At 42.2% G+C, this 18,414-nt stretch overlaps 1 protein-coding gene across 15 annotated transcripts in view; it reads left to right on the forward strand.

The window, feature by feature from the left end:
• Positions 1–18,414, forward strand: part of LOC106566024 (neuron navigator 1) — a 126,516-nt gene that overhangs the window by 92,390 nt on the left and 15,712 nt on the right. For 4 of the 15 annotated variants that reach the window (XM_014133812.2, XM_014133816.2, XM_014133822.2 and 1 more), the window contains 16 exons: positions 212–673; positions 879–929; positions 1,049–1,209; positions 1,977–2,165; positions 3,402–3,454; positions 4,627–4,650; positions 5,116–5,193; positions 7,900–7,908; positions 9,688–9,777; positions 10,721–10,832; positions 12,312–12,430; positions 14,176–14,387; positions 16,179–16,341; positions 16,522–16,696; positions 17,146–17,243; positions 17,366–17,461. In XM_014133812.2, the coding sequence (XP_013989287.2) occupies positions 212–673; positions 879–929; positions 1,049–1,209; positions 1,977–2,165; positions 3,402–3,454; positions 4,627–4,650; positions 5,116–5,193; positions 7,900–7,908; positions 9,688–9,777; positions 10,721–10,832; positions 12,312–12,430; positions 14,176–14,387; positions 16,179–16,341; positions 16,522–16,696; positions 17,146–17,243; positions 17,366–17,461 (2,092 nt within the window). The remainder of the gene's footprint in view (positions 1–211; positions 674–878; positions 930–1,048; positions 1,210–1,976; positions 2,166–3,401; positions 3,455–4,626; positions 4,651–5,115; positions 5,194–7,899; positions 7,909–9,687; positions 9,778–10,720; positions 10,833–12,311; positions 12,431–14,175; positions 14,388–16,178; positions 16,342–16,521; positions 16,697–17,145; positions 17,244–17,365; positions 17,462–18,414) is intronic. The other 11 variants (XM_014133815.2, XM_014133823.2, XM_014133820.2 and 8 more) reach the window with 9 other exon arrangements.

The following is an 18,414-nucleotide window of genomic DNA, read 5'->3' on the forward strand; positions in this document are numbered from 1 at the left end:
ACTGTGTAATGTTTTTAACTACTCAATCCGCTTTATAGACATAAGAGAACAACACAGCAAGAAAACAAGTCACTGTCATTTTGCGTGCCGTGTTTTCATGACTTTTTCATGCCAGGCCTGAGAACAAGTCCAGAAAAGCAGGGTCTCTGGAGCCTTCCCGGTTCTGGATGGTGCTGGATCTGACTTTCTGTGTCTCATGTCTAATTCATAGGATGCTGAGCTGCAAATCTCTAGGTCGGCCTCCCAGCCTGGCACACCTGGACAAGGTCAACTCCAACAGCCTGGACTCGTGCGTGACCATTCAGGACCTCCCTCCTAAAGTGCCCCCCTACTCCAAGCTCCAGGACCTGGCTGGGTCCGGGCCACGCAGCACCATCCCCCGGGGCCTCACCCCCAGCCCAGCCCCCATTCTGCACCTCGACTCCCCCAGCTGCTACCCCAGCCAGACCCTGTCCATGGGCGGCTCTCCGCTGCTCTACCCCAAACTGTCTGGCCTGCACCGCAGCATGGAGTCACTTCCCCTCACCATGAGTGTTCCTCCCACTGGAGGATATATCCGGGCAGAGTCCAGAGACAGGGACAGGGACAGCTACAGAGACAGGGACAGGGAGGAGACGAGGAGCACAGGGACCTGGGGTGCTGGGAGCAGGACCTCCCCTAATCTCCCAGAAAGGTGGGTCTAGACAGGAGCAAGACCCTGATGATGGGGTGGAATAGGTTTCGGAACCCTGTACTTCACCAGTCAGTATCTGTTTGTAGGAACATACTATGATCAAACTGTTGCCATCTTTCTAATGCATCTGAGATATTACTAATAACAAGATGATTGTTTGATAGCAGAAAAGCTAATGATTGTTGTCTTGTTCTTTCTCTACAAGTTTGCAAACAGACAGGAACACCTTACCCAAGAAAGGATTAGGGTATGTCAAGTAAGTTTTTCATTATTTTATGACACATTTGCTGTATCCAATGTACAAATGATGTAGTATATTTTTCTCGTCCGAGGCACATGTTTAATTGTTGCTTTTTTCTCCATGCCCTGCTCCAGTCGCTACAGCTCTGGTCTGTCAGAGGATCAGTCGGAGGGGAAGGAGAGGCGTCACTCTCACACCGCAGTGAGCCTGATGGAGAGCGAGAGCCCCCCTCAGCTGCCATCGCCCACCCACATGCCCCACCTCTCTTCTGGCAAGGCTGTCCTCACTAACGTGGGTGAGTCTCAGTCTACCGCACCTTTATCCATCCACAGCCCTGCGGCTCTGAAGGCTGACTGGAAAACTCTGTGTAACTCTAGACTCTCATTCAGACTAATCGTCCTGCTGGTCTGTATTTCAACACAGATACATTTGAAAGGTTTAAGGCACAGGTTGAAAGCAGCAGTAACAGCCCGGCAGCAGCGGATGCATTTACTTTGAGTATAAACCAGTCCGTGTGATGTTGGTCGTGTTGAATTCTAGAAACACAAAATGCTCCTTTAGAATGAACCTGTGAATACAGTAAATGTGTATCCACTGAAGTACATTAACACCCTGTTGACTTTACAGTTCAGAAATGGTTTTAATCTTATTCAGAACTAATCAAGTTACATAGTTAAATATATATTTTATAGTTAAGATTTGGCTGTGTCAGTAAAATGTGATGATCTCTTATATGTGTACTGATGAAGTGTGAATAAGCAGGAGATATAAAAGACCCTCTGAGTAAAGCAATGCTATGTATTTATATACATACTGTCTATCACTTTGACTGTTTGTGGAACCTGAGTGTCTCCTTACACTGAGTCATCAGGGTGAGGTTCTCCTCTGGAGTGTGTGTGTCGGTGTGTGTGTGTGTCGGTGTGTGTGTGTCGGTGTGTGAGTGACTGAGTGTGAGTGAGTGCAGGTATGTGTGAGTGTGTGAGTATGTAGTGTACGTGCGTGCCTCATACAGTTTCTGTGCCAGTCTGCCTCTTACCCATGCCAACCTTCCTGCCCTCCCAGTGGCCCCCATCCCAAGTGGTGCCCCCAGGATAACCCGCTCCAACAGTATCCCCACCAACGACATGGTCTTCGACCTGTATGGCACCTCTCCACTGGGCAGCACCATGTCACTGGCCGACCGGCCCAAGAGCATGATGCGCTCTGGATCCTTCCGCGAGCCTGGGGATGACTGTGAGACAGCTAGCACATGTAAGTAACCTGTATACAAATATATCATTCCATTTCTAAAGCTGGCCTATATGGCTCCATTTCTATGGCTAGCCCTATGGCTCCATTTCTAAAGCTGGACCCTATGGCTCCATTTCTAAAGCTGGACCCTATGGCTCCATTTCTAAAGCTGGACCCTATGGCTCCATTTCTAAAGCTGGACCCTATGGCTCCATTTCTAAAGCTGAACCCTATGGCTCCATTTCTAAAGCTGAACCCTATGGCTCCATTTCTATGGCTGGCCCATGTTGGCTTGTCCTTCTTCTACTGCGGCCCTCCGTTAATAAGGAAACCAGGTTTGAGGTCAGCTCCATTTCAATTCAGGAAATTAATTGAAATTCCAATGGCGAAGGTGCATAAAGATGTAAGAAATGATAATATGACGTCTTCGTTTGATCACTATCCACAGACGTTTTAAACTACGGCGCGCGATATGGTTCAATGTGCCTATAAATCAGCACAATCTACTTTTTTTTTTCTAATTGCGCCCGTGTTGAAGTTTGATTTGGGATTATGTATATTGTGCTAATGAACATACAAAAACATTGTAACGGAGAGCACTGTACAATACAGAGAACTTAGAAAATGAGGCGTTTGTGGTGGGTACATGGGGACCGCCATCTTTATGCACCTTCACCATTTCCATTTGAGTGACTGTGTTGAGTTTTCATGACTTGAAATGTCTATTTATTCACTCCCTGAATAGACTAAAGGTGAAACTGATCCTATTCCAACCCTGTGGAACACATTCCCGTGATGTTGCAGGCCCCCAGCCTAGATAACCCTCTAATGGTCTCCTTGAGGCTGTGTTCTCAATACACAGAGAGAGAGGAAGCGAGAGAAAGAGAGAGTGCCTCCATGTTAGATCTGTGTTATGTAAAGGTGTAATGAGGTGACCCAGTATGTCTCTGTCACTCCTCTAAAATCATTCATCTCTTCTTCAACATTGTCACTTTTGGGTTATGTTTATGTTGTTTTCTATGAAGTACTTATATACTGCCATAGGTCAACTGTAATTCATACCTTGTTGTATATCTACACTCACAGTAGCAGGTTTACTAGCTATAAAGTATTTTTTACAAATCTGAATACGATAGATTAATCACATTGTAGCATATTCTGTGAAGTCTGGATATGGCATATGTCAGTATTAAACCATGTTGAATGTTTTTGCTCTCTCTGTCTCTCTCTGTGTTTTTTTTTCTCTACCCATTTCAGTCCATGGCTCTGTTCTCTCCTTGGCATCAAACACTTCATCCAACTATTCCTCGGTGAGTACTATAATTATTAAATAATCCAGAAATAGTTGTTGGGCTCAGCTGTTGTGTGCCCACAGGATATACTTTCACGATTATAACAGTTGGTCCCTTCACAATGACATGACTGTGTGTGATATAGGCCTGGCCTGCCAACTGTAGAAATACAGCCATGTAGGGTTTCTCTCTTGGATTGAAAACATGCCTGAAGTGAGGTGAGATGTTGTGCCAAATGTCATTGATGAGTTCCAGAGCTGTCGACGACGACGTTTTACCTCAAAACATGGGCTTTACTCTCCTTTTCCAACTTTGTCCATGGTTTATAGATTACTGTATTGTTTACCCAGGTCTTTACCATTATGTTTACATTATATACAGTATATGTTTATATAAAGGGGTTTGACTGCTACTGATACACAAACACATGCCAGATAACATTTCACAATTGGTGTCGTTATATAATTCCTATAGGCCAGGGGTCCCCAATATAAGCCAGGGGTCCCCAATATAGGCCAGGGATCCCTAATATAGGCCACGGGTCCCCAATATAAGCCAAGGGTCCCCAATAGAGGCCAGGGGTCCCCATTATAGCGTAGGGGTCCCCAATATAGGCCAGGGGTCCCCAATTACATTCAGCCACGGGCCAATTTTTCCTTGAATGGATGGTCCGGAGGGCGGAACATAGTTTAAAATAATTTGTATACTGCAAATTGACCGCAAGACACTCAAACAGATATCGTTTTATAGAAAAACTGAATTATTTCAAACCTTGATTACATTGGGATACGATCACATATGCCTATCTATTTATGCGTAGGAATACTTGGGAACACATTTCCTAAATTAAAATCACTTTAACCTGATTTCCTGGTGATTTTATGGTCTTTCATGTCCAACAACAAAAAGTATTAAAAAAATTATAATAATTCCCGCAGGCCGAATTTGGGGAACCCTGCTATTTTACCCTGCTGAACTCCTATAAGATGCAGTCTGAACCCCCTACCCTCTGTAAACCCAGGATAGTGTCTTCAACTTACAGAGCTACTGTGAAACTACCTCAACCAACCGTATCATCCACTGCCCCCAAGTTCACTCTCCCAAGTTCACTCTCCCAAGTTCACTCTCCCAAGGTCACTCTCTCTCTCTTTCTTGTTGTTTCTTCTTTCCGTCCTACTATGCTCTCTAAGACCGAGGAGCGGATACAAGGAGAGGTAAGGCTGTTCCGCTGTTCCACTCTCGCCTTGTCTTCATCTTCCAAATATCATCTCATTCGCTTTCGTCCATCCGTACTGTTCACGTCCATCCATTCAGCGGTGCTTCAGGATCTGAAACATTGTGGTTTTCCAGTGTCTTTAATTGATTTATTTGGCATGTTCAGAGTAACTCCACATGCAGTGATATTGCTGTACAGCAACCATGTGTCTATTGTTTTTCATCAAGTTTCCTACTTTATAATCTCATTCTCTCCCATCCATAAAGCTTTATTTTAATTTAAAAAAAGTATAAGCTTACTTTGTGTCATGCACCTTACCTAGCCAATACCCAATGCCATATATCACCATACAGTGTAAGGCGCTTTGAGATGTGGAGAAAAGCACAGTATGGAGTTATGTTAAATTATATGTTTTACTGCACTGCCTGTCTAAAGGACCTTGTTGTTGTCATTTTCTTCACAGCAAATCCGCAAGCTGAGACGCGAGCTGGAGAACTCCCAGGAAAAAGTGGCCAACCTGACTACCCAGCTGTCTGCCAACGTATGTAGAACATGCTTCTCACATTTCAACCTCTGAGCCTCTATATGGTGGCCATATTTGTTTCTGCCGTTATCTAGTCTTGAGTTGCTAGGCGCAAGTTGCATTGTTATGTAGTCTAAGTCTGGCCAAATCAAAACTATGGTACTGTATGCTATTCTTTTATTGTTGGCTAAATGACAATGGAGTTGGCTAAAGCAGCAACCGGTCTGGCTGGAATGGACATGAACCTTCTTAGGATGGGATTAAGGGCAGCCATTTTGGTCAGGGAGTTGGTCAACCATGGTTTGCCAGTGCTGTGATAAGATATCCTCTAAAGTCATGAATTTGAATGTATCTGCATTGTATGTTTGTTAGCTAGCTAGGCAGCCAGTTTTAGAGGAATAATTCCATACATTTTTCAAATTAACTGCCAATATGCCAACATTCCATTCAAACAATGCCGTCAGTCCACAGCCATACACTGATGGAAATCAGTTAATGATAGGACTTAGACTTAGGACTGGGGCGGCAGGTAGCCTAGTGGTTAGAGCGTTTGGCCAGTAACTGAAAGGTCGCTAGATTGAATCACCTAGCTGACAAGGTAAAAGTCTGTCGTTCTGCCCGTGAACAAGGCAGTTAACACACTGTTCCTAGGCCATCATTGAAAATAAGAATTTGTTCTTAACTGACTTGCGTTATTAAATAAAGGTTAAATAAAAAAATAGACAAGTTGTAAATGCAACAAGTACTGATATTGTATTATATAATAACACTCACTTCTTTCCAAGAAAACAAAATGTTGAACATTTATGGTCTGTTTACATATATTTAAGAGCCTATTTATACAGAAAATGTGTAAAAACACATTTAAACTGTATAATTATATGACTATATTTTAGGTTGACAATAATTATATTACACCATTTCTGATATATCACATGCCTTTATTTTCTTGCATAAATCAAATCTGGATTATGACTCTAGTGCTATTCATTTCTATTAGACTGGGTTTGGATTTCTCTCTGGCTGTCTGTCATTTTCACCTCATTCATTATGTGCCTATGACACACCTTTGTTCTACCATGATTGCATGATGTTCTACCATTATTCTATTAGGATTGATTGTGAGCGTCTCCGTCAACAGCAGCCTCACAACTTGTCCCATACTACGGTAGCAGCATCCATAACAAACACATTTCTAAATGTCTGTGTTGGGACATACAGTATGATGGATGGAAGCTGTCTCCGGGTACCAGACATTATTACTTGTGAAACATGAGAGGTGATGATGGGGTTTTTGCCACACAAGCCAACACAAAAACCATGTCTGAAAAATTCTGATATATTGATAAAGATATTATGAAGCTATTTAGAGTGCCTGGATCGTCAGGCGTTAATTACACTGATGTTGAGCTACGATAGGAAAACATGCCGTAGAGGGTGAGATCAGAAATGGTGCTTGCTATGATAGAGGCATAAATCTATCTGTGACTTTATTGCCCAGTGTTGAAAGCATAGAACGCAATCTAACTCGCTGACCAAAATCTCCTCAATGATAATGTTAATAATTCTATAGTTGTATATTGGTTAGTTAGAGTTTGGGTCAAGAGTTTTCCCTGGCCATGTGACCTTACCAGGACAAATCCCCTGGCCATAGTTGTAGTCACTGTTCAGGTAGGTAACCATAACCTCTCCTGGAGGGGCTATTCCTGCCCTCCTTGGCCCAGTCATAGCTGAACGTGATGGTGGTTAAATTTGGCTTTGGCCCTTGCCAGCCATGATGAACCCTACTAGAGGCTGGCTCTGGCCCCCGCTCCGTACCCATACCTAGGGAGTGAGTAACACAGCGATGGTGGTTGAGATTTATGAACCCTAGGCACCACAGGGGGGTAAATTAGCAACGCTGCACCCCCACCACATTATCAAGCTGTACTGACACCACCTCTTCTACTCTTTCTGTACTCCAACTCCACACCCCATCCGCCCCTTACCCCCATCACCCTTCTCCCCGCCCCTCTCCTCACCTCTCTTTACCTCCGCATGACACTCCTGCTATCTGATGCTTCATTTAAGAGAGTGAGTGAAATTCTGCCATCATGCACTGTATTTGTTGAAAGAGACCATTTCCTCAAAGCTGTGGAGATACCAGTCTAAAACCAAAACTTTATTTTCAGGAAATGCACTTGATTACTATGTGTTGCATGTTGTTTTAGCAAGTCAAAGTCCATTACAGTACTAACACTGTCCATTGGCAATACCCTTTAACATGCTCCAACCCTCTGACCTGAGTGTGTCACTGATACTGTGTGATTGAGTGTGAGATGAACACAGACCTTGGTTCAGTAATAATACATTAATACACAGTATTTAGAAACAACTAATAAAAAAATATAGTATCATATTATTTGAATATTTTTTGCTTCAGCCCTTACCCACTGTGTTGTTGTCTTTATCATGTGTTAAATTGTATGATGTTCCTCTTAACTGTAGTTGATTATTACTGTAATTTGTAATAATTGATATTGAATAGCCCTCTGGCCCAATGTCTGTGTCTGTGTGTGTCTAGGTTGTGTGTGCGTGTGAATGTGTGCAAATAGTGTGACTCCGGCCTAATGCCACTGTCCCTCTCTCCTCCACTGTTGGCTGTATTGACTGCTGGTTCTGGAATCTCTGCTGCCCCCTGCCTGCTGGCCGCTGACCCACACCTCTGGATGCTGGGTGTAGCAGCTAGGACAGGTTTGTTGGAATGTCTGTTGCTTCCAGATCCGTCCTCCGTTCTTCGCTGTCACATGACTCTTTGATCTTGACACCTACCTTGAAGCATGTCTATAATAGCATAAAAAAAGAAGACATTGAATATCCCTTTGAGCATGTTGAAGTTATTAATTGCACTTTGGATGGTGTATTAATACACCCAGTTACTAGAAAGATACAGGCATACTTCTTAACTCAGTTGCCGGAGACGAAGGAAACTGCTTTGGGATTTCACCATGAGGCCCATTTAAAACAGAGTTTAATGGCTGTGATAGGAGAAAACTGAGGATGAATCAACAACATTGTAGGTACTCCACAGTACTAACCTAAATGACAGAGTGAAACGAAGGTAGCTTGTACAGAATTCAAATATTCTGAAACATGTATCCTGTTTGCAATAAGGCACTAAAATAAAAATAAAATAAAAATGTGGCAAAGAAATGAAATGTATGTCCTGAATATAAAATGTTTGGGGCAAATCCAACACAACACGTCACTGAGTACCACTCTTCATATTTTCAAGCATGGTGGTGGCTGCATCATGTTATGGGTATGCTTTTCATTGGCAAGAACTAGATAATTTTTAAGGATAAAAATAAACGGAATATAGTTAAGCACAGGCAAAATCCTAGACGAAAACCTGGTTCACTCTGCTTTCCAACACACACTGGGAGATAAATTCACCTTTCAGCAGGACAATAACCTAAAACAAAAGGCCAAATATATACTGGAGTTGCTTACCAAGATGACATTGAATGTTCCTGAGTGGTGTAGTTACAGTTTTGACTTACATTGTCTTAAAAATCTATGGCAAGACTTGAAAATGGCTGTCCAGCAATGATCAACAACCAACTTGACAGAGCTTCAAGCTTTAAAAAACAATAATGAGCAAATATTGTAAAGTCCGGGTGTGGAAGGCTCTTAGAAACTTACCAGGAATACTCAGAGCTGTAATCGCTGCCAAAGGTGATTCTAACATGTATTGACTCAGGGGTGTGAATACTTATTTAAATTAGATATTTCTGTACTTAATTTGCAAAAAATTCTAATAATGTGTTTTCACTTTGTTATTATGGGGTATTGTGTGCAGATGGGTTAGAAAATATATCAATTTAATCAATTTTGATTTCAGGCTGTAACACAACAAAATGAGGAATAAGTCAGTGTGTATGAGTACTTTCTGAAGCCACTGTATCTACAAATACCATATAAGTGAAAACATCTGGCTGTAGATATTGTTACCATATTAAATTACAGCCACACACACCACTATGCGAGTTCATTTTAGTCACTAAGCAGACGCTCTCATCCAGAGCGATTTACAGGAGCAATTAGGGTTAAGTGCCTTGTTTAAGGGCACACCAACAGATTTTTAACCTAGTCAGCTCAGGGATTCCAACAAGCAACCTTTCAGTTACTGGCCCAATGCTCTTAACCGCTAGGCTTTCTGCCACCATTCAGAAAGGTCTCCCATGCTACTGTACACAAGGTTGGAGAGGCCTGTGCCCCAGTGCTATACTCCAGTCACCCCTCACTCGCCCTCCCCCCTCCTCTCCTCCATTTCTTTCATCTTCCTCAACTTCCACAGCTGTCCACACCTTCACCCCTCCCACTCCTCCTGGAGAAAGCCATTTGCTTGATGTGTAGTATGCCTGTGGTGCAGTGACTCATCTCTGTGTTCTCTCTCTCTCTCTCTCTCTCTCTCTCTACCACTTCTCTCTTTACCCCACCCCTTCTCTTTTTCTCTCTCTCTCTTTGAAGGCTAATTTGGTAGCAGCGTTCGAGCAGAGCCTGCAACTGATGACGTCACGTCTACAGACCCTGTCGGTCAGCCAGGAGCAGAAGGTACCGGTAAATGCAGCTGCATTATGCTACGGTCTCTTACATCCTTCTACTTTGTTTACTTTCAGAAACTTCAGTGGAGCTGACTTTTGTTCTATTCATTTACTATCCAGCTATTTCCAATCAATGTAAAATAAATGTTTATCATTCATAACTTTTCTAGTTTACTATAATTAGATGTAGAAAACATTCAGTATCTTCTGGTTGTGAGAATTTCATTAAAAAAATAATGGGTTTGGGGAATTCATATTAACCTATAGTTTTTCAAACAAATGAACCAATTGACTTTTGTTCAATGAAAATCTGAGAGCAAAGTGAGCCTAGAGTGTAGACAGTCTGATCTCATCAATGTGCGTTGACAGTCTAACGTACCACAACAACCCCTGAGCCTCATCCACCAGACCCCCCCAGGCACCATCTAACTGCTGTGTCATCCTGTTAGAGAGCAGAGGACAGAGACTCAGCACTGCTGCCGTTGGTCCTCCTGACAGGAAATGAAATCTAGTCAAAGGTTGACATGGTGCTAAGGTTGTGTTTTCACAAGCCACTCAACACGATCCTTCAAATCCTTCAGGACCTCCGAGACACCATAGAAATTCCATAGTCAATCCCCATCTGATATTGCTCGTTCAGATATTCATTATTTTCTTCTTCTTTTGGGGGGGGATTATAGACACTGCGCTGCTGGAACTTGAAACATGAGCATTTCGATGCACCTGCTTTAACATCTGCTAATCTGTGTACACAACAAATAAATGTTGATTTGATAAGGATTCATCTATCAGCGCTGTTCTATTGAGGTTTGGAGAATTCACAGATTCCTGCTTAATCCCTTCTGATTCCGGGAATCTTCCAACCAGGATTTCTGGAAAATATGGTAATTTTGAGAAAGTTCCCAGGGACAACTAACATTTTGTCAGTGTGTTTATGTATTGATCCTGTTTCCCCGTAGGACTCTGAGCTGACTGATCTGAAGGAGACCATAGAGATCCTGAAGACAAAGAACACAGAGGCCCAAGATATCATCCATGTGGCCCTCAGCAACCCTGACATCCCTCCTAAAGGTAGAGAGCCAACAAAGGATCTAAAGTTCTTTTACCATAATCACTCCCCAAATACCTTCTCTCTCCTCTTCTGTCTCCAGAACCATTTTGTTCTCTCTCTTCTCTACCTTCACCAGTAAATATTCACGGGATGGTTTTTCAATACCGTCAAAACTATTGTCAAAATACCATCAAAAATATTCCCGTAGCTGAGGAGTGCTCAACTCCGTTCTCTTATAACGAGGCGGAGTTGAGTTTTGACAACTGGTCATATGATTTGCTAGCATCAACACGTTGTTCATCTGCACAATGTCTTTCGATTACATTTCGCATGTAAATGTCCAAACTCACCATTAAATTATATTCTGTAGCTACTACCTATACTTGTATAACTTAATGAGCTAGATTGCCTGTCTTTGCAATTAATTTATTTTAGTTTGAGCTCGTTAGCATATTTAGCCAGAAGCCTCTATGGAAATGAATTGTGATAATTTTGTTAGTATTCTGGTAATAGATGCCCAGTAGGCTTTTTGTTGCGTTTTTAGCGCCCCCTTGTCTACCAAGACCGTAATACCGTAAATCCCGGGAAGAGAAAAGGATGGTATGAAGATGTGAAAACCTGGAGACCGCCCAACCCTTATTCACCCTCCTCACTAGCTCCTCTCTCCACAACAGCTATTCTCTCTAGCTCCTATCCTCTCTCCAGAACAGTTCTTCTCACTTGCTACTGTCCTCTCTCCTGAACAGTTCTTCTCACTAGATCCTCTCCTCTCTCCAGAACAGTTATTCTCTCTCCAGAACAGTTCTTCTCACTAGCTCCTCTCCTCTCTCCAGAACTTCTCACTAGCTCCTCTCTCCACAAGAGTTATTCTCTCTAGCTCCTCTCCTCTCTCCAGAACAGTTCTTCTCTCTAGCTCCTCTCCTCGCTCCAGAACAGTTCTTCTCACTAGCTCCTCTCCTCTCTCCAGAACAGTTCTTCTCAACAGCTCATCTCCTGTCTCCAGAACAGTTCTTCTCTCTAGCTCCTCTCTTCTCTCCAGAACAGTTCTTCTCAACAGCTCATCTCCTGTCTCCAGAACAGTTCTTCTCTCTAGCTCCTCTCCTCTCTCCAGAACAGTTATTCTCACTAGCTCCTCTCCTCTCTTCAGAACTTCTCCCTAGCTCCTCTCCTATCTCCAGAACAGTTCTTCTCACAATCTCCTCTCCTCTGTCCAGAACACTTATTTTCACTAGATCCTCTCCTCTCTCCAGAACAGTTCTTCTCACTAGCTCCTCTCCTCTCTCCAGAACAGTTCTTCTCACTAGCTCCTCTCCTCTCTCCAGAACAGTTCTTCTCACTAGCTCCTCTCCTCTCTCCAGAACAGCTCTTCTCACTAGCTCATCTCCTTTCTCCAGAACAGTTCTCACTAGCTCCTCTCCTCTCTCCAGAACAGTTCTTCTCACAATCCCCTCTCCTCTGTCCAGAACAGTTCTTCTCACTAGCTCCTCTTGTTTCTCCAGAGCTTCAGATGAAGAGGCAGAACTCGTCCGAGAGCATCTCCAGCCTGAACAGCATCACCAGCCACTCCAGCGTGGGCAGTCTGAAGGAGCAGGAGGCCAAGAAGAAGAAGAAGAGCTGGGTGAGAGCACAGAACCGCTTGCTCTAAATAGAATATATCATTAGAATTAGGATTCTAATTGAGATCCTGGTTCTATGAGAGAACCCACTCACTGGGGCCAGGGCGGTGGTACTGTCTTGCCGAATTCAGTCTGAGTACCAGAAATGGTCTGGAGTTTCTCTGTCTCTCTGTGTCTCTGTCTCTCTTTCTCTCTCTCTATGTATTTTATTCAGGTCGTAGTACATGTTGTGAGAGCTGCAAGTCCTCCCTCCCTCCGTCCCACCCTCCCTCCGTACGCTGATGAGTCATACATGTTAAGATATTTGGAATATGTCTAATTTCTAATCTCATATTAAACCTAGCTATCTCCACTTCATTCACTAACTGTACATTACATAAGCATACCATTTACGTTCAATATATGGCAGAATAATTATTCATAAATCACAAGTAAATAAATCGTTAACCAATTGAATTCAGATTTTCTCAAAACCTGTAGTTGAATTCTGTTTGGTTCAGTGTCAGAGAAGTGATATAGAGATTTCTGATTTCATGCAAAGCCAGTGTTAGTGAATGAAGGGGATATTTTTTCTGTCAGATGACAATATAAACTTTTCGTGATTGATTTATTGTCAACCCAACCATTGTGTTGTTTTGTTGGGTGGTCGTCCTTGAATATCATTAAATGAGGAGCAAGGCTTTTGGGTTTATTTTGGGTTTGTTGACAGTAAAACCCTATATGAGGAATTCTCCACATTTCTGTACTGTCTGTAAAGTAAAAAATAAGTGAGCTTTAGTATTCGACAATAAATAAAATCATTATTCTTGCAGCAACTCAAATCTGTACAGTCTGTGCAGCACTCAAGGCTCATCAATGCAATTTCCAGCTGCTCTTTCCACCATTGGACAGTGCCCTTCTCTATTCCTTTCCCCTCATTGGACAGTGCTCTTCTCTATTCCTTCCCACCATTGGACAGTGCTCTTCTCTATTCCTTGCTCCTCTTTGGACCATACTTACAAAGTCTAATGAACATCTCTGTCTCATTACCGGGTGCTAATTTCTACAGTTTCCCTACAGACTAAGCTGTTAGGTTATTTCCATGTTGTGTGTACTTCAGCCCGTGACTATTGTTGTTTCACTCTGCCAGATTAGCCTTGGGTTCTCACATTGTCCCGCTTCACCTCAGCAGGAACAACACCAGTATAGGGGTGGCGAGATTTGGGGATTTTGAGGACAATATTATTTTCCTACTGGTTATATTCAAGTCTAGATAATCAGAGGCAGTAGTTACTGCTGTGATTTTAGTATTTATTTTTATTTTTTATAGAATATTAAAACATACAATGTACTTGCAGTGAAGCCGCTCAACACCTACATCACATTAGTCATCTAACAGACTCCCATCCATAGCGACCCACAGAAGCAACCAGGGTCAACGCCCTGCTCAAGGGCAAGTTGACAGATCTCCCACAAGATCTCCCACAATCCCCTCCCTCCCCCCACAGTTCCCCTGCTGTGATATTTTGATGAAGCAAAAGGTGTGTGTCTCAAATGGCACCATTAACCCTATATAGTGCACTATGCAGGGAATAGGGTGCCATTTGTTGAGACACATCAACGAGTACGGGATGGTTACAGGGGTCAGACTGAGGAATTGTTCACTGTGGTTCTTTCTGAGTACTCTATCAGTCTTACAACTTTAATTCTGTTCCAGAAGGGGATCCTCACTCTTTCTCTCTGTTATCTCTGTACTCCTGTTGTACAGCTGAGGAGTTCCTTCAACAAGGCGTTCAGTAAGAAGGGTTCAAAGCTCTCTGCTTCGTACGCTGACATCGAGGAGATCGCCACTCCAGATTCCTCTGCACCCTCCTCTCCTAAGATCACCATCCACCACGGGGACAGGGACGGGGACAAGGATGGGGACGGGGACAACCCTCCCTCCGTGATGAGGTCCTCTGTCTCTGCATCCTCCTCTGGGTAAGGCCTTACACATCCTGATCCCCCTTGGTGCCCCTCTAGTCTGAACCATGTTTCGATTCCATAAAATACATATTTGAAACATTGAGGGGCACCAAATGGTATGTATGAATTTAATGTATCAGTATCTATCTCTATTTTAATGTGTTATTATCTATCTCTATTTAATGTATCAGTATCTATCTCTATTTCATTTATCAGTATCTATCTTTATATCATGTATCAGTATCTATCTCTATATCATGTATCAGTATCTATCTCTATTTCATGTATCAGTATCTATCTCTATTTAATTTATCAGTATCTATCTCTATTTATTTATCAGTATCTATCTCCATATCATGTATCAGTATCTATCTCTATATCATGTATCAGTATCTATCTCTATTTCATGTATCAGTATCTATATCTATTTAATTTATCAGTATCTATCTCTATTTCATGTATGAGTATCTATCTCTATTTCATGTATTAGTATCTATCTCTATATCATGTATCAGTATCTATATCTATTTAATTTATCAGTGTCTATCTCTATTTCATGTATGAGTATCTATCTCTATTACATGTATTAGTATCTATCTCTAATTTAATCTATCAGTATCTATCTCTATTACATGTATTAGTATCTATCTCTATTACATGTATTAGTATCTATCTCTATTTCATGTATCAGTATCTATCTCTATTTCATGTATGAGTATCTATCTCTAATTTAATCTATCAGTATCTATCTCTATTACATGTATTAGTATCTATCTCTATTACATGTGTTATTATCTATCTCTATTTAATGTATCAGTATCTATCTCTATTTCATTTATCAGTATCTATCTTTATTTCATGTATCAGTATCTATCTCTATATCATGTATCAGTATCTATCTCTATTTCATGTATCAGTATCTATCTCTATTTAATTTATCAGTATCTATCTCTATTTAATTTATCAGTATCTATCTCCATATCATGTATCAGTATCTATCTCTATATCATGTATCAGTATCTATCTCTATTACATGTATTAGTATCTATCTCTAATTTAATCTATCAGTATCTATCTCTATTACATGTATTAGTATCTATCTCTATTACATGTGTTATTACCTATCTCTATTTAATGTATCAGTATCTATCTCTATTTCATTTATCAGTATCTATCTTTATATCATGTATCAGTATCTATCTCTATATCATGTATCAGTATCTATCTCTATTTCATGTATCAGTATCTATCTCTATTTAATTTATCAGTATCTATCTCCATATCATGTATCAGTATCAATCTCTATATCATGTATCAGTATCTATCTCTGTTTCATGTATCAGTATCTATCTCTATATCATGTATTAGTATCTATCTCTAATTTAATCTATGAGTATCTATCTCTATTACATGTATTAGTATCTATCTCTATTACATGTATTAGTATCTATCTCTATTTCATGTATCAATATCTATCTCTATTTCATGTATGAGTATCTATCTATATTACATCTATTAGTATCTATCTTTAATTTATCAGTATCTATCTCTATTACATGTATTAGTATCTATCTCTATTACATGTATTAGTATCTATCTCTATTACATGTATCAGTATCTATCTCTATTTCATGTATGAGTATCTATCTCTATTACATGTATTAGTATCTATCTCTAATTTAATCTATCAGTATCTAGCTCTGTTTTATTTATGTTAGATATGTTAGATTAGATATGTGCCACATCAGTTTCAATGGACATGATGCCTCTATTCAGTGTTTGCATCGTGTGTTTTGTCTCCCTCAGGCTGTGTGAAGGAGGCGAGGATGCCCCGGAGGATGAGAAGGTTGTGTCTACGCTGCGCTCGGCCCTCTGGGAGAAGGAGAGGAAGCTGACGGACATCCGCCTGGAAGCCCTTAGCTCCGCCCACCAGCTGGAGCAACTGCAGGAGGCCATGAACAACATGCAGGTGTGTGTGTCTGCCTGTGTGTATGTGTGTTTTTGTGTTACCTAATGATGTCTACTGTAACGTAGATATGGTTTCACCCCTGAACCTGACCCCATTAGGGCCATACAGGACTCTCCTCACTAAGTAGCTAGCTGTGTTAGTATCGCCCCTTAATCCTACACTGTGTGTCCCTGCCTGTAGATGACAGTGGAGAACCTGAAGGCGGAGAATGACCAGTTGAAGACAGGCGGTCCCTCCACCTCCACCTCCCAGTCCTCCAGCCTGGCGTCACTGGGCACCGCCTCGCCACGTCAATCTGTTGCCATATCTCTGACCAAGACCTTAAGCATGAGTCTGGGAGAGGGCAGCTCCCCTGGTGAGGGCTGGCATCAGTAACACAGTAACTAGAGGAACACAGTCATCACTGAACAAGTTTAAGACTGAATGACTTCCATGAATTAGCTTTAATTTAAAATCTGAATTATAAGATAATTATCATAAAACATGTCAGCTAAATAACCCTCCTTAAAGCGTATATATGAAACCTTCTAACAGTCGTTACAAAACAACCCAACAACCAACCAGGAGTCTATTCACATCCAGTAGTGATCTCACTTCACCTCATTTTAACTGTAACAATTAACACAAGGACAATGTGTACCCACGTGTATGTGTTTGATATGTTAAAGTAGTCGTGGCAAGCATGTAGGACACTCATTAGATTATTCCTCTCTCTCTCTCTCTCTCTCTCTCTCTCTCTATTTCCCATCTTTCTCTCTCTCTCCATTTCTCTCTTTATCTCTCTGCCTCCCTCTCTCTGAACAGAACTGTTCCAGACAGAAGCCGTCAGTCTCCCCTCTCACAGGGACGACCCACGTGTCAGAGTGGTGGTTCGTGTGGCCAACCTGTGCATCTTCAAAGATGTGAGCCTTTTTATTACAATTCATGATGAATGTGCCAGACTTATTCAGTTCAGTAGACCTCTATAATAAGAGGGATGGTTAACCTTTTAACCTATCCAGTACTGCTGGTCCTTGTTCAACAGGAGGTGAAACAGCAGGACTTCTTCATCGGTACTGTGAGGGTTAACGGCAGAATGGACTGGCCTATGTTGGATTCGGCTGTCGGCCAGGCTTTTAAGGTGAGTCTCAACATACTGAGAAAAACCCTGTGCTTCCTTCACAAGTTGATACATTGTTGCTGTAAATGTACCCTAAAAATGCTAAATGTTTAACCTTCAACGGCAATACAAAGGTAGGGTGTGGGGTTCTGTGTAGGATCATAATGTCAACAAACTGTAAACACATAAATATGGGAGCACTTTTCTTCTCCATGTGGACATGGTTTTGGCAAGGGTCTGTACTTTACCTTCACATCTTATACTGTATCTGTAAGTTCTCAGTCTGCTTTCCCCTCCACCACCAATGTTCCCCTCCGCTTCTAATGTTCCCCTCCGCCTCTAATGTTCCCCTCCGCCTCTAATGTTCCCCTCCACCTCTAATGTTCCCCTCCGCTTCTAATGTTCCCCTCCACCACTAATGTTCCCCTCCGCTTCTAATGTTCCCCTCCACCACTAATGTTCCCCTCCGCTTCTAATGTTCCCCTCCACCTCTAATGTTCCCCTCCACCTCTAATGTTCCCCTCCACCACTAATGTTCCCCTCCGCCTCTAATGTTCCCCTCCGCCACTAATGTTCCCCTCCGCTTCTAATGTTCCCCTCCGCCACTAATGTTCCCCTCCACCTCTAATGTTCCCCTCCACCACTAATGTTCCCCTCCGCCACTAATGTTCCCCTCCGCTTCTAATGTTCCCCTCCACCACTAATGTTCCCCTCCGCTTCTAATGTTCCCCTCCGCCTCTAATGTTCCCCTCCGCCACTAATGTTCCCCTCCGCCACTAATATTCCCCTCCGCCACTAATGTTCCCCTCCGCCACTAATGTTCCCCTCCCTCACTAATGTTCCCCTCCGCCACTAATGTTCCCCTCCGCCACTAATGTTCCCCTCCACCACTAATGTTCCCCTCCACCACTAATGTTCCTCACCACCACGAATGTACCTCTCCTCTATTCTCGCTCTCACTCTCTCCTCTTTCT

This window comes from Salmo salar, chromosome ssa12 (genome assembly GCF_905237065.1).
Source record: "Salmo salar chromosome ssa12, Ssal_v3.1, whole genome shotgun sequence".
NCBI lineage: Eukaryota > Metazoa > Chordata > Actinopteri > Salmoniformes > Salmonidae > Salmo > Salmo salar.